General features: G+C 44.7%; 1 protein-coding gene across 3 annotated transcripts in view; it reads right to left on the reverse strand.

Moving 5' to 3' along the window:
* Positions 1-3,664: 3,664 nt before the first annotated feature.
* npas3 (neuronal PAS domain protein 3) overlaps positions 3,665-16,372 on the reverse strand; it is a 139,080-nt gene continuing 126,372 nt past the window's right edge. For all 3 annotated transcript variants that reach the window (XM_058090365.2, XM_058090367.2, XM_058090368.2), the window contains 6 exons: positions 13,610-13,728; positions 13,310-13,503; positions 11,243-11,349; positions 9,657-9,804; positions 9,456-9,571; positions 3,665-7,147 (listed from right to left, as the gene is read on the reverse strand). In XM_058090365.2, coding sequence (XP_057946348.2) covers positions 5,643-7,147; positions 9,456-9,571; positions 9,657-9,804; positions 11,243-11,349; positions 13,310-13,503; positions 13,610-13,728 — 2,189 coding nt within the window. In that variant the 3' untranslated portion in view covers positions 3,665-5,642. The remainder of the gene's footprint in view (positions 7,148-9,455; positions 9,572-9,656; positions 9,805-11,242; positions 11,350-13,309; positions 13,504-13,609; positions 13,729-16,372) is intronic.

Raw genomic sequence — 16,372 nt, forward strand, 5'->3', positions numbered from 1 at the left:
TTTCATTTAAAACCTGCATCTTGTGTTTAGTTGTGTTTTCATTGACTGATACTCAGCTGTACTTTGTCATGTACTTAGTACAGTACATAGACCAAATGCTGCCTTCTCAGAGCACTTCATAATAATAAAGAAAATAATGATTGTTAATCATAGTAACTATTATTATTAATTATAATATTCATACTAAAGTCAATAATAAATAATATTTTTTTATTAATTATAATATTCATAATAGAGTTAATAATTAAAAATAATAAATTATTATTTTAATTATAATATTCATAATAAAGTTAATAATTATAATTATAAATAATACATTATTAATTATAATATTCATAAAAAGTTAATAATGATAAGAATAATTATTGAGATTCAGGATTGAAATGAAAGCAGGGGGATAAAGGAAGCCCAAACTTATAATCTGTTATGTACGCACAAGACAGAATTAATTGTCATACTTTTCATAACTGCATTTAAGACCAGAGACCATAAGGTTCCTAAAATATTGTGACAGGTCAATAACGCTCAATAGGTTATTACTTAGGCCTATAACTATATATATTTTTAATTGTGCAATATTGTACATTTTACAATAAAAATAATTTAATAAATAATATTTGCAAAAATAAATCATTTTTTAAATATATTTTTGACCCCTCATGGCCCACCTGCAGTACTACCACGGCCCACACTTTGGGAATCACGGCTATACAGCCCAAGTCTAAGTTCTCTGCAGTATAGTCATTGTCCACCAGGGGTCTCTGTCGTTCCACTAATGCATGTGTGTTTGCTTCAAGTCAACCTTTCACACTACAATGACATGCATAGCACAGTTAACTGAAACTTCACAAAAAAGGCTAAATACATTTTCTCCTTTAAAAACATTTACAGTTTTTGCTGACTGCTTTAACAGAGTTTGCTAAATTTGTCTGGCTGTGTGAAAACTCTACATGCACACATCTATGAATCTATGAAACTCTACAATCAAAATCTAACAACATCTAAAAATGTCATTCTACCAACAAAATGAGACATGAGACAAAATGCTGTTAAGATTGGCATTGAGCCAGCGGCTGGACCCCAAAACTGAGACAACAAAGATGACAAAGAAAAAAGACTTCATAATAAAAGACTCAAACGGAGCGGAAAAATCCAAGGTAGAAAACCAAAGTTCACCACCAAAGTTCACCAAAAGAGAACCACAATAAAGGGAAAAGCTGGGAAAAGCTGGAAAAGCTAAGCGGAATAAGCCACGTTACTCACAGGAATACGAAGTGAAGTCGAAGCCCAGAGAGCGAAGAACATGCAAGGAAGAAGACAAGAAGATACGGCGGAGCAGGAAGAGAGCGGAGATGTTTCAACAATCTGGCAACGTGGCTTGGCCAAGCCTGGCTTAACAAAGCCTGATTACAACGCTGGTGGCTCCGCCCCTCCTGGACAAGCACACTGAAAACGAGAGCAGATTTACGACAGCAGAACGCGACAGTACCCCCTTCTTCTGGAGTCCATTTCCTTTCCTGTTGAATCCTACCCCTCCATCTGGTACTTTTACAATCAGTAACTGTTACATTTGTTCACTTCCTGCTTTCATAATATAGTTTTTAAAATTTATTTTTAAAATTTTTATTTTTATCTATCTATCTATCTATCCATCCATCCATCCATCAATCCATCCATCTATGTATCTATCCATCCATCCATCCATCTATGTATCCATCCATCCATCCATGTATCTATCCATCCATCCATCATCCATCCATCTATGTATTTATCAATCCATCCATCCATCCATCCATCCATCCATCCATCCATCCATCCATCCATCCATCCATCCATCCATCCATCCATCCATCCATCCATGTATCTATCCATCCATCCATCATCCATCCATCTATGTATTTATCAATGCATCCATCCATCAATCCATCCATCCATCCATGTATCTATCCATCCATCCACCAATCCATCCATTTATGTATCCATCCATCCATCCATCTATGTATCTATCTATCCATCCATCCATTCATCCATGTATCTATCCATCCATCCATCCATCCATCCATCCATCATCCATCCATCTATGTATCTATCTATCCATCATCCATCCATCATCATCCATCCATCTATGTATCTATCCATCCATCCATCATCCATCCATCTATGTATCTATCCATCCATCCATCATCCATCCATCTATCTATGTATCTATCCATCCATCCATCCATGTATCTATCCATCCATCCATCATCCATCCATCCAGCCATCCATAATCCATCCATCTATCTATGTATCTATTCATCCATCCATCCATCCATCTATGTATCTATCCATCCATCCATCCATCTATGTATCTATCCATCCATCCATCCATCTATGTATCTATCCATCCATCCATCCATCCATCCATCCATCATCCATCCATCCATCCATGTATCTATCCATCCATCTATGTATCTATCCATCCATCCATCCATCTATGTATCCATCCATCCATCCATCCATCTATGTATCTATCCATCCATCCATCCATCCATCCATCATCCATCCATCCATCCATGTATCTATCCATCCATCCATCCATGTATCCATCCATCCATCTATGTATTTATCCATCCATCCATCTATGTATCTATCCATCCATCCATCCATCTATCTATGTATCTATCCATCCATCCATGTATCTATCCATCCATCTATCTATGTATCCATCCATCCATCCATCCATCCATCGTTGTGCATTGTTTGAGTCCCTTACCCAATCCATTCCATAGTTTGATTCCACATCCTAAAATGCTATTTTGTTGTACTTCCTGTCGTTTTCTGCTTTAACGTTCCTAAATTTTCCTTTATTTAGTTCAGCCGGTGGCGTATTTCCCATCTTTCATCTGTCCGTGTTTTGGCTACATGACTCTGCTAGTTTCCTTTTTCTGCTCTACAAACTTTCTAATTAAAACTTTTACTTACACTGGGTTCCCATCCCTGCATCCTGGGGGAATCGTACTACAGCACGTGACACACACAAATATTACATTTATAGATAAAGAATCCAAGTTACGGAAATTCATTGGAATTAGCTGCGATCGGGAAAAGACTGTACACAGTCCCTACCTGGGTACTGAATTCAAAATGGTGAGTACTACCACCATCTTGGTCATCTTGGCTACGTAGCGGAAAGGGACCGTGACCGATTTGTCCAAATTCACACAGCCAGGAACCAAGTACGCATCGGATCCAGTATACTTATGGAAGCGCACTGACGCAAGTACACAAAGCGAGCATTTGACGGACGAGCGGGAAGGCGGAGCCTGGAGGAGGAGGTGAGCTGGAGGTTCAGGTTGGAGCGTGTGATCTATCATTCATGTGATCTCATTTAAAATGGAGTGAAATATTTAAAGTGGTCTGCTTGCTGACCTCTACTGTCTTATTACCGCACCGGGCGAGGAGGAGGACAAGGGAAGAAGATGAGGAAGATAATAAAAGAAAAGAGTGACTGGAGGCCAAAGTGGAGATAGATATTAAACACTCTCCATATCGTCCGTTTTTTAGTCCGTCACCCACCACCAATCAGCGGCTGGCGGCCGCGATGACATCATCTCCAGCCCCAATTATACCCCGCCTGTGTATAAAAAAAGTGTCGCCAAGTGACGAAAGGACAAAGAGGCGGTTAAGAATGTGAAGAGAATAGTTTTATTATGAACATGGCAGCTGTAAGATGTTACAGAAAGACAGCTTGCGTCTTCTTGTGACGGGATGACAACTTAGTCAACGTAGAAAAGAACAACCGTTATAAAAATGACCTTTGTACACGTTCAGGATTGCAGCATTTTTATGATAAACCAACTCAAGAATGTCTTCTGGAAAAAGAAAACAAAAACCCAGGAAAAGTCAAAATAACCAAACAGAAGGCAGGCACTCAAAGTTAGCATCAGTTAGCGTCGTGTGTTTCTCCTCTTCTAGGAGGAAAAAAATAGAAATGTACCATAGTTTTCTCTTTTTGACTCTTTTCATTTGCTGTATTTAGACTTTAATAACACTGTTAACATTGATTCTCATAAAAGAACCTGTAATAATTGTACAAGAAAGAACACAGACACAGTTTGTTCACAGTTAAATGATCATCATCAATGAACACGACGGACAGCAGCTGTGATTCAAGTCCTTCAAAGTTTACTTTTTACACGGAAAAAACACACAAAGCTTCTCGCTACATGTGGGTGTATTTCCTGGTTGCTGCTGACGCTAACGCTAATGCTAACGCTAGAAAAGGCTAATGGACAAAACCAGGCGCCAATCGTTACGCTGGCTAGCTAGCTAGCTGGCTAGCTAGCTGGCTAGCTAGCTAGCTAGCTAGCTAGCTAGCTATCGTCATGTGACTTTTTGTGTTTGTCATATTCAACCAAGTAATTAGATTTGGACTTTTATTTTGAAAAGACAGACTAGTTTCAAACAAAAGACGCGGGCACGTGAAACGTTACTTTTCCAAAACAGCTACAAAAATAGATTTATATTGCGAAATGTTTTTTTGTTCTTTTCATTTCTTTAGAAAGCTTCAAAATTCCTGCTTCAACTTGCTTTATTTTGGCGGGAACCACTGAAATACACCCAATGCACACACGGGGACCTGCAAAGCATGCTGGAAAAGCACTCCCAGCATGCTTAGCGGCGCTGAGCTTTGAGCTGGTTAGCGGAAGGCAGCTGTTAGCAACACGACAAAGCAAAGCAGAGTAGAAGTAAAACCAAAGAAGAAGAACTCTACAAATGTTTTCTTTTTTTTTGTAACTTCCTGCACGACAAACCTCCACTGATTCACGACGACGGCAGAGAGCGATGGCGGACGCAGGGCCAGCGGCACAGTAGGAGGGGGTTCGCTCACACAGGTCCCGCCCCCAGTCCGGAAGCCCCGCCTCCGGCCTCCCCCACACAGAGCACAGAGAAGACACGGGACACGTAGCGACGGTAACGACTGCATATAGTCAACACACACAGGAAGTGGCGACACCAAACACGACTTTTACCATCTGCAAAATTATTGTTTTGTCAAAAAATACAAATGACGCAGATTCACAGTGCACATTTTTGTGTTTTCTTTTTTTTTTTTTTTGGCAAGAAGGACAGCCGCCTTTGAGCGCTCGTCCTGGTTCGGGACCGGAGTCCGCCAATGGGATGGAAGCGTGAAGAGGGCGGACTGACTTCCTCCAGGATGGCGACGAGGAGTCCGGCTCGGGAAGCGGGAAGAAGACAGTCCAAGTCTTTGACATTCATTTGTCAACGTAGCCGTGCTAGCTCATTAGCCTCCCACGGACGCCATCTTGTCGTGGACGCGCCCCCTCACGGTCGCTAGCACCACGAGTGTGTCGTCATGTAAACTCCGAGATGGACGGCGGGATGATGAGGCATGAAGGAGTTCGACATTCGCTAGTAGCTTTTTTTTTTTTTTTTAAGTTTCTTCATAAACTTTTTTTTGAAAGATTATCCTGGCCGGCGTCTGGCGGCGACGTCTCCGTGGCCGCAGGAAGTCTTCACGTAAACCGACGGCGGGAAAAAGAAGCGAGGTTAGAAAAAGTTCAAAGTGCTACAGAACATTTCGCCGACCCTCACAGTGGAGTCCGAAAACACAGTAAGGCGGTCTCCCAGCGCTCGCGTTAGTCCTCCTTCCGCTCGGCGCCGCCCTGCGCGGCGTGGATGCCATTGCTGTAGACAGGAAACGGCAGCGTGGAGAAAAGTCCTTCGGCCGTGGTGAAGACGTTAGCGGCGGCGGGCATCTGAGCTGACAGGGCGCCGGTGCCGCTGGCGGCGCCCGGGGAGCCGGCGAAGGGCCCGGTGGCGGCTGCGGCGGCGGCGGACATGTTCAGCCTGTGGACGTGGTGGTAGAGCATCTCCATGGGGGTCTTGGGGTCCAGGCCGAAGCTGGGACTGTCCACAAAGTTGACGGACGTGTTGGGAAGGAGATTTCCCGGCGCCATGGCCAGTGTGACGTCGGCCGGCGCGTAGCGGATGGTCCCGGCGGTGTAGACGCGCGACGACGTGCTGCTGGTGGACGCCAGCGAGGCGGTGACGCGGTGGACCAGCGGGAGGACGACGTTCCCGGCCTGCAAACGCTGCAGCGCCTCCACGTCGCCCGAGTAAAGCAGCGAGGAAGAGGACGAGGAGGAGGAGGTGGGCGTCGCTTGCTGCTTGTCCCGAGGAGACGCCGACAGAGGGGGCGACAGGGGGTCGGCGGAGGATGCGCTGGAGGGCGGCGCTAGACTGGAAGCGGAAGAAGGGGCGGAGCTTCCATTGAAAGAAGGCTTCCTCGCTCCTCCTCCCGCTCCGCCCTCAGTGCCAGGAGGGGTGAGGACGGCGTCGGGGATGGCCACGGCGAGGGAGCCCCCCGGCGGCGAGGGGAAGGTCTTGTGTGGTCCCGGCGGGGCGGGCTTGGCGGTCATGCTGTACGGGGATTCGTTCCGGGAGATCTCCCGGTTGGGCGGGAAGTTCCAGATGCTGCTGTCGTTGTCGAAGTTGATGGGCTCGGACATTTCCGTCTTAATCTTTAGCACCGAAGACACGGCGCTGCCTGGGGAGTCGGCGGCGGGAGAGAGCAGGTGGGAGGGGTCCTGGGAGGGGTCCGCCAATGGCGTGCCGTCGCCCATGGCAACCGGGCTGGGTGTGGCCGAGGACAGACGCAACTTCCTGCTGCGTGTTCTGTCCCACTTCTGAACTTTCCGCCTCTTCCTCCGCTTGTGGACTTTGTTCGTGGCGCCGTCTTCATCCTCCTCCTCCTCCTCCTCGTCATCGTCTTCCTCCTCTGAGGACGATGACTGGGAGTGATGAAGATTCATGTCCTCCGCGTCGCCGTAATGTTCCACTTTGATTTGAAGCCCGCCCACATTCGCCAACCCCGCCAAGGCGCTCAAACTCGCTAGCTTACCCAGTTTGGCTTCCCCCCCCTCATCCTCCTCATGCTCCTCCCCCTCCATGTCGGAAGGTTCCGGACTGTCGTCGCTGTCGGGGCTCCCGGGGTTGCTGGAAGTGTCCCTCTCCTCCTGGCGCTTCACTTCCTGCTCAGATGAGCACTGGGATTGGCCGGAGTGCTGCTGGCACCTTCTCTCCGCCTCCGGGTCCTCGCTGCGTTCTGATTGGCTGGGCTTCCCCTCCAACTTCTCGGTGTCTGCGGAGACAAAAACACATTGGAATGTAACGGATGTCGCCATGGTGACCGAGATCAGGCCATCATTCATGATGACGTGATTGACACCTGGAACACCCAGCCGCCATGTTGTTCAACAAGCACTCGATTGGTGCACTTGCATACTTTACATACTTTGCATACTTAGCATACTTAGCGTACTTGCACTTAGTCTTTTGAGTGCATTCACACTAGCCACGTATACATGGACCCAAATATTCCAATATCCACGTATACATGGACCCAAATATTCCAATAGCCACGTATACATGGACCCAAATATTCCAATAGCCACGTATACATGGACCCAAATATTCCAATAGCCACGTATACATGGACCCAAATATTCCAATAGCCACGTATACATGGACCCAAATATTCCAATAGCCACGTATACATGGACCCAAATATTCCAATAGCCACGTATACATGGACCCAAATATTCCAATAGCCACGTATACATGGACCCAAATATTCCAATAGCCACGTATACATGGACCCAAATATTCCAATAGCCACGTATACATGGACCCAAATATTCCAATAGCCACGTATACATGGACCCAAATATTCCAATAGCCACGTATACATGGACCCAAATATTCCAATAGCCACGTATACATGGACCCAAATATTCCAATAGCCACGTATACATGGACCCAAATATTCCAATAGCCACGTATACATGGACCCAAATATTCCAATAGCCACGTATACATGGACCCAAATATTCCAATAGCCACGTATACATGGACCCAAATATTCCAATATCCACGTATACATGGACCCAAATATTCCAATAGCCACGTATACATGGACCCAAATATTCCAATAGCCACGTATACATGGACCCAAATATTCCAATAGCCACGTATACATGGACCCAAATATTCCAATTACATTCGCTTTATTTGCTGAAACGGAAAGAATGTCACCTTTGTATACGCCTCATTCCCAAAGAAAAGTGCCAATCCCAATGAATATATAATGGGATTCACGGGGGTGGAATATTCCTTTCCCAAATCCGATTGAGGTATCTTGTACCCGCTCAAACGGAAAGTTGTCAGGGTGCGTTCTTCTTCTTCTTCTGTTGTTTATTGGCGGTTGGCAAGCAGCTTTGGTGTGCATTACCTCCATCTGTGGAACAGAATCTAAACCCTTCTATACTTTATTATTAAAAAGAAAATATATATCTATATAAAACATGTCCCCAGTTTAATTATAAAATATTAGCAAGATTGAATTTGATCTTTTCCTGTTTAAATTGATCCCGGGTGCGTTCTTTCAGCGCATGCTCAGATATGACGTAACACGCAGATCCAGATGTTCTTCACTTTTAAAAATGGAGGCCAGCAATCGGCACTGGAATCGGCTGTGGGAAGTTTGTTTTTGATCCAAACTAAATTTCAAGACTGGACGAAGGAAAAACTGGGAATACGGAGTTATTCCGACAAGTGAAAGAAAAACTGGAGGAAGTGGGTATCACATGATGTTGATGTTTACGTTTTACTGGGCATGCCCCATTGACTATTCTGGTTGATTATAGCGGTGCATGTAGACAAGAGATTGGAATATTCCTTTCCATGGATAGCATTGTTTTCGGAAAGGTCATTGGGAAAGACTCCATTGGGAAAGAGAAAAAACCCTCATGTAAACGTGGCTACTGAGAAGTGCAACAAAATTCGGTGCTTCAGAAGAAAAACAAAGATGAAGGAAGGAAAAAGAAGTAAAGAAGAAGAAGCTTCTGTCCTCCTGTCCTAGTTGTGAAGAGGCAGATGATTCCAATGTCCTCAACGGGAAGAGGAACGGCCATGATTTAGCTTTGAAGACCAATGGAGGCTTTGACAGGACAAAATGAGCCATGAGAAGCAAAGCAGGGAAGATAAGGGAACGGAGACGGGAAAGATGAGGACGCCTGCTTGAGAGCCAGAAGAAGAAGAAAGGGAGAAGGAAGAACATAGACGTTTCCTCTAAGCGTGGAATGGCAGTCATGGATTTGGGATACTGTCAAAGTTCACACACTCAGGAACTAAGTGCACAGTAAACAGAGTATACTTATTGAAGTGTGCTGACACGAGTGTTCCGTTTGACGCACGGCCAATGTTTCCATATGGTGGACTTGACCACGCTTACACACACACGCACACACACACACATCCGGGCAGTGGTCCATATGGCAAAGCCCCGCCTCCTTGCCAGACTTGTTCAAGTTGTCATGGCAACCTGCTGGGCTGTGTCATGTTCTTCACACAGACAGGAAGTCACCTTGGCGTCGTTCCCTCGGACTTACCCGAGTTTTCTTTGGACTCGCAGTCAGAGTCGGAAGATTCCGAGGACTCCGAGGCCTTCTCGGGAAGGTTTGGCAGCTGACCGATATCGATGGGCGTGTCCTTGTACTCTGGATTACTGCAAAGACGCAAACGTTACGTTTTACTCTTTCAGTCGTAACAAATTTGTGACAAATATAATATGTCATCTTTTGTCATGTGACCTGAGCACGTAGTTGACCCAGACCACATTCTTCTCGCTGGCGTTTTTGGCGTTGACGGCGATGGTGGCGCTGGACTGGATCCAGATGTAGCCGGCGTTCCTCTGGATCCAGCGGTAGTAGTTGGTCACGCACTGACCCTTGTTCATCACTAACACACACAAACACACACACACACACACACAAACACACACTAAATTATAATGTTGTCGTCACTTCCTGGTTGAAGGGTCTTAAAACATCATGTGACGCGTCTTATTTGGAGGGCTGCAATGAATGTCTTCCCACCACAAGATGGCGCTCTGACTCTTCCGCTCAACCCCAGCAAACCCTAGCATCCCCAACCCCCCCCCACCCCCCCATGCGGCAGCTCCGCCCCCTGACGGCGTGCTAGCAATAAAGCCAGCCAAATGAAGCACTAAATGGTTATCCGGGGCAATATGTACCGGCATTAATCAGAGAGTCGCCGCCGAGAAGCGAGCGCCGCCAAACTCAAACGTCCCTCGCCGCCGCCGCTTAATGGCGCTTCCTGGCAAGGCGGCCACAAAGACACAAAGTGGGCTGATTTATAGAAAACGAAGGCGGCTAATTAAAAGCTATTAGAAAGTAATAGCATTGTTTAAGGCCGCTGGAATTGACTGCACTGTGGCGGCGTGGCTTGCACACGCTCAGTAGAGAGCGAGCGAGAGAGAGCGGGCAGGAAATTAACTTCGATGACATCATGTCACCTTGACAGTGACCTTGTTTTGTTTCTATGCCGCTGAATGCAACACACACGTGTTGAAGCTAGCACAGTGACAACTTCACTATAGAGGGTAGCGGTTTTGTTTACGTGGCTTAATACATCAGGCGGCGTTTCCTGTGTGTGTGTGTGTGTGTGTGTGTGTGTGTGTGTGTCGTCCATTAGCAGGCTGGCGGCGTGATGGCGGCTAATGAAGGCCGTCGAGAGAGAAGAAGAGGCGCTGCGAGCTAGCCCGAGGCACCAGCACATCAAAGACTCGCTATTCCCTTTTAGGCGCCATGCTAGCTTTCTCCTGCTGACCACTTCCTGTCCCGCCTCCAACACGCCTGGTCTGCACCTCCGTCACCTTTGACCTGCGTGGTCACCTGGGGCTCATCGGGACGCTACGGTCAGGTAGCTCGCTGTGTGATGTGTGTGACGCAGCGTGGCGACACCAGGAAGTGGACTTCTCCAACTTTTGTGTGTGACATTGAAGTGACTTTGCAACACGGACATGTTTCACCTGTGTGCACGTTGCACAGGTGCGTGCACGTACATGACAGGCCGGTGTGTGTGTTGATTAGAGGCGGTGTGGGTCCAGGGAGACGGGCTCAGCTAAAACGCCTCCAGGCTTCTCTCTCTCTCCCTCTCTCCCTCTCTCTCTCGCCCATCCTCTACCAACATGTTTGTCTTTGGCGTCTTTTGTCCAAATGTCCAATATTCTTTTCCTTCTTTTCTATTCTGCTTTTTGACAAATGCTAGCTAAAAGCCTGATGCTCATTGGCGTATGTACGTGTTAAAACAGTAGTAAAGTCATTTAGAGGCGTGTCATGTTGACCGTCCAATCAGACGGCAGGAAAGTACTTACAGTCCACGTGACTTTGTCTGATTCCCTCCACGTCCTCGGCATGGATGAAATGGTAGCAGCGTTTCCCGACGATGTCCACCGGCGTCAAGTCCATGTAATCGCTGATCCTGCAACGTCATCACGACTACATTACACACCGATAGTACATGCAACACTATCGTAGTACTACCGCTGTGTTACACAATAATAGTATTACTTTACACGCGGCTACTGCTGTGGTACGACTACGTTATACACTACTACTACAGCATAACACGCTGCTACAGCCATGGTACACACTACTAATACTACATTACACACTAAAAATACTATTTCACATAGTACTCATAGTACATTATACACTACTATTACAACATAATACGCCGATAAAACTATGGTACACACTACTAATACTACATTACACACTAAAAATACTATTTTACATAGTACTCATACATTGTACACTACTATTACAACATAATACGCTGATACAACACTATGGTACACACTATTAATACTACATTACAACACTAAAAATACCATTTTACATAGTACTCATACATTATACACTACTATTACAACATAATACAGTGATACAACTATGGTACACACTACTAATACTACATTACACACTAATAATACTACTTTACATAGTACTCATACATTATACACTACTATTACAACATAATACAGTGATACAACTATGGTACACACTACTAATACTACATTACACACTAAAAATACTATTTTACATAGTACTCATACATTATACACTACTATTACAACATAATATGCTGATAAAACTATAGTACACGCTATTAATACTACATTACACACTAAAAATACTATTTTACATAGTACTCATACATCATACACTAGTATTACAACTATGGTACACACTATTAATACTACATTACACACAAAAAATAAAATTTTACATAGTACTCATACATTATACACTACTATTACAGCATAATACGTTGATACAACTATGGTACACACTACTAATACTACATTAGACACTAAAAATACTACTTTACATAGTACTCATACATTATACACTACTATTACAACATAATACACTGCTACAACTACCATACACAATACTAATTACATTATAATTACTCATAATTACTAATTACATTACACACTGATAATACTACTTAACATACTATTAGTACATTATACACTACTATTGTAACATAATACAATGCTACGACTATGATACACACAACTAATACTACATTACACACTGATAATACTACTAGTACATTATACACTACTATAACATACGGCTACAACTACGTTACTAATACTACTTTACACACTACTACTACGAGATTAAACGCTACTACTGCAACATTACACGCCGCTACTACTATGTTACACACTACTAATGCATTACAGTATAGTTACAGTATAGTACATTAAACACTCCTATGTCGTACTACTACTAGTTGTAGTAGTAGTGTGTAGTAGTTGTAGTACTGGTAGTAGTGTTGGTCGCGGTTGGCGCATCAGTCGGCCTCGAGCGAAGGCCTCAAAGCAAAGTTGTAGAAAAGTAAAAAAAAGTGGAATTTGTAACGAAGGCCAGGCGGCGTGGTCCAACGTCTGGCAGGAAGATAAGAGCACGGCGTGTTGCCCCCGACAACACGTTTCCTGGCTGTGATGGAGGCGGCGCTCGTCATGGGCTGCTGGCGTCCATACATTTGATCATAAAACATGAAGCTTTTTATTTCTTTGTGCTCTCTGCGAGCCTGATAGGAATCTCCGCGGTCAGCCGCTTAACTCCTGAGTGAGATGCCTATCTGTTTTATCTGGACGGCGGCGAGGAGATAGATCCATCAGAGACTCACGGCCGGCTTACGCCACGCCATTGGCTCATGAATAAAAATGTGTGACATGCAAGACGACTGCGGCGCGCTCTGAATGCTAACGCTACGGTGGAATCTTTGCCGTCGATTCCGTCAAACATCCGTCACACCGAGGTAACATCTGCCCGCAGGAGCGCTAACGTTACGCTAACAGCGTGGATCGTAGCGTTAGCATGCTAACAGCAAAGAAACAGCAGTAACTACCTGTACTCACCTGTTCTCGCAGTAGACGATCTTGAGGTCCATGTTGACGCGGGTGACGAACATGTGACAGTCGATGCGAACCTCGTTGAGGGTGGGCGGGGGCAGGGCGTGAGCCACCACCACCATGCCCATGATCTGATTGGGCACCGCCCGGCTGTGCGTCAGCGCCATACGGATCCGCAGACGCCCCGTCACGTGGATCACCTGCAGACCAAACACAGTCCTCAGCAGGCGCGGATGGAAGCGCTGGGAAGCGTACCACCGATGGCGGGTCTGAAGGAAAACCAGTCGAGGGAAAGACGCGCGTCACCTTGTATCCCGACGACTTGATGTGCACGCCTCTCTTGGTGAGCGTCGACTTCATGCGGATGAAGAAGGAACGTTCCAGGCAGTTGTCGGGAGACAGAACGTTGGGACTGCTGGACTCCACTGGAACGGAAAACAACAAAAATATTTACGTTACATAACAAGTGAAGGAAGCCAACAGGTCGAGGAAACGAAGAAGCTGATCAAGTGAAGGAAGCAAATGACACGTTTACAAAGTGAAGGAAGAACAACAAGTGAAGGAAGCAAGGAACAAGTTGACCAAGAGAAGGAAGAAACACAAGTCAAGGAAAGAAGAAAGTAAACAAGCGAAGGAAGCATAGAAACAAACAAGCGAAGGAAGCAAATGAGCAAGCAAGTGAAGTAAGCAAATGACACGTTTACAAAGTGAAGGAAGAACAACGAGTGAAGGAAGAAAACAAACAAAGGAAGCAAAGAAGTGAAGTGAAGGAAACAAGGAACAAGTTGACCAAGAGAAGGAAGAAACACGGGAAGGAAGAAAGTAAACAAGCGAAGGAAGCCAACAGGTCAAGGAAACGAAGAAGCAAAAAACAAGTAGAGGATGAAAACGAGTGAAGCCAAGTTAAGGAAGAAGACAAGCAAAGGAAGCAAATAAGCAAGCAAGTGAAGGAAGAAAACAAATGAAGGAAGCAAAGAAGTGAATGAAACAAAGAAAGAAATCAAGTGAAGGAAGCAAGGAACAAGCTGACCAAGAGAAGGAAGTAAAGGAAGAAAAAAGTAAACAAGCGAAGGAAGCAAGGAAACAAAGAAGTGAAGGCAGAAAACAACCAAAGGACACAAAGAAGTGAATGAAACAAGGAAAGAAATCAAGTGAAGGAAGAACAAGAAGTGAAGGAAGAAAACAAACGACGGAAGCAAAGAAGTGAATGAAACAAAGAAAGAAATCAAGTGAAGGAAACAAGGAACAAGTTGACCAAGAGAAGGAAGAAACACAAGTCAAGGAAGCAAGCAAGTAAACAAGCGAAGGAAGCAAGAAAACAAACAAGTGAAGGAAGCCAACAGGTCAAGGAAACGAAGACGCTGATCAAGTGGAGGAGGAAAAACAAGGAAAAACAAGTAGAAGATGAAAACGAGTGAAGCCAAGTAAAGGAAGAAGACGAGCGAAGGAAGCAAATGAGCAAGCAAGTGAAGGAAGAAAACAAACAAAGGAAGCAAAGAAGTGAATGAAACAAAGAAAGAAATCAAGCGAAGGAAGCAACAAAACAAACAAGTGAAGGAAGAAACACAAGTGAAGGAAGCAAGCAAGTAAACAAGCGAAGGAAGTAAATGAGCAAGCAAGTGAAGGAAGAACAACAAGTGAAGGAAGAAAACAAACAAAGGAAGCAAAGAAGTGAATGAAACAAAGAAAGAAATCAAGTGAAGGAAGCAAGGAACAAGCTGACCAAGAGAAGGAAGTAAAGGAAGGAAAAAGTAAACAAGCGAAGGAAGCAAGGAAACAAAGAAGTGAAGGCAGAAAACAACCAAAGGACACAAAGAAGTGAATGAAACAAGGAAAGAAATCAAGTGAAGGAAGAACAAGAAGTGAAGGAAGAAAACAAACGAAGGAAGCAAAGAAGTGAAGTGAAGGAAACAAGGAACAAGTTGACCAAGAGAAGGAAGAAACACGGGAAGGAAGAAAGTAAACAAGCGAAGGAAGCCAACAGGTCAAGGAAACGAAGAAGCAAAAAACAAGGAAGGAAGCAACAAAACAAACAAGTGAAGGAAGAAACACAAGTAAAGGAAGCAAGCAAGTAAACAAGCAAAGGAAGCAAATGAGCAAGCAAGAGAAGGAAGAACAACAAGTGAAGGAAGAAAACAAACAAAGGAAGCAAAGAAGTGAATGAAACAAAGAAAGAAATCAAGTGAAGGAAGCAAGGAACAAGCTGACCAAGAGAAGGAAGTAAAGGAAGGAAAAAGTAAACAAGCGAAGGAAGCAAGGAAACAAAGAAGTGAAGGCAGAAAACAACCAAAGGACACAAAGAAGTGAATGAAACAAGGAAAGAAATCAAGTGAAGGAAGAACAAGAAGTGAAGGAAGAAAACAAACGAAGGAAGCAAAGAAGTGAATGAAACAAAGAAAGAAATCAAGTGAAGGAAGCAAGGAACAAGCTGACCAAGAGAAGGAAGTAAAGGAAGGAAAAAGTAAACAAGCGAAGGAAGCAAGGAAACAAAGAAGTGAAGGAAGAAAACAAACAAAGGAAGCAAAGAAGTGAATGAAACAAGGAAAGAAATCAAGTGAAGGAAGCAAGAGAAGGAAGAAAACAAACAAGTGAAGGAAGCAAGCGAGTAAACAAGCGAAGGAAGCAAGAAAACAAACAAGTGAAGGAAGCAAGCAAGTAAACAAGCGAAGGCCTCTTAGGAGGAGTGTAACTCCTGGTGTAGCCTTCCTCCCCATCCTCCTCCTCCTCCTCCTTCTCCTCCTCTGCATGTTCTCTCGTAGGAAATCAGCGTCCGATCTGACGGAGGAATAATGATGATGGAAGGACGCAGGAAAGACGGGCGAGCGAGCGAGCGAGCGAGCGAGCGGGACCTTCTCTTTGTTACTCACTTGGAATTAATAGGATCACACACACACACACACGCATGCACACGCACACACACGTTTACAATTAAAAAGTCCTGTGTGAATTTGTGAGAAGAAGTAAAAAGAGGAAGAAGAGTGAACGCAGACCATTGGGAGAAGAGGAAGAGGAGGATGAGGAAGGGAGAGACAAAGACGCAACGAAGAGGAGGAGGAAGAGGAAGTATTT

Source organism: Doryrhamphus excisus, linkage group LG14 (genome assembly GCF_037039965.1).
Source record: "Doryrhamphus excisus strain RoL-2023G ecotype Guam linkage group LG14, RoL_Dexc_Guam_v1.1, whole genome shotgun sequence".
NCBI classification, from domain to species: domain Eukaryota; kingdom Metazoa; phylum Chordata; class Actinopteri; order Syngnathiformes; family Syngnathidae; genus Doryrhamphus; species Doryrhamphus excisus.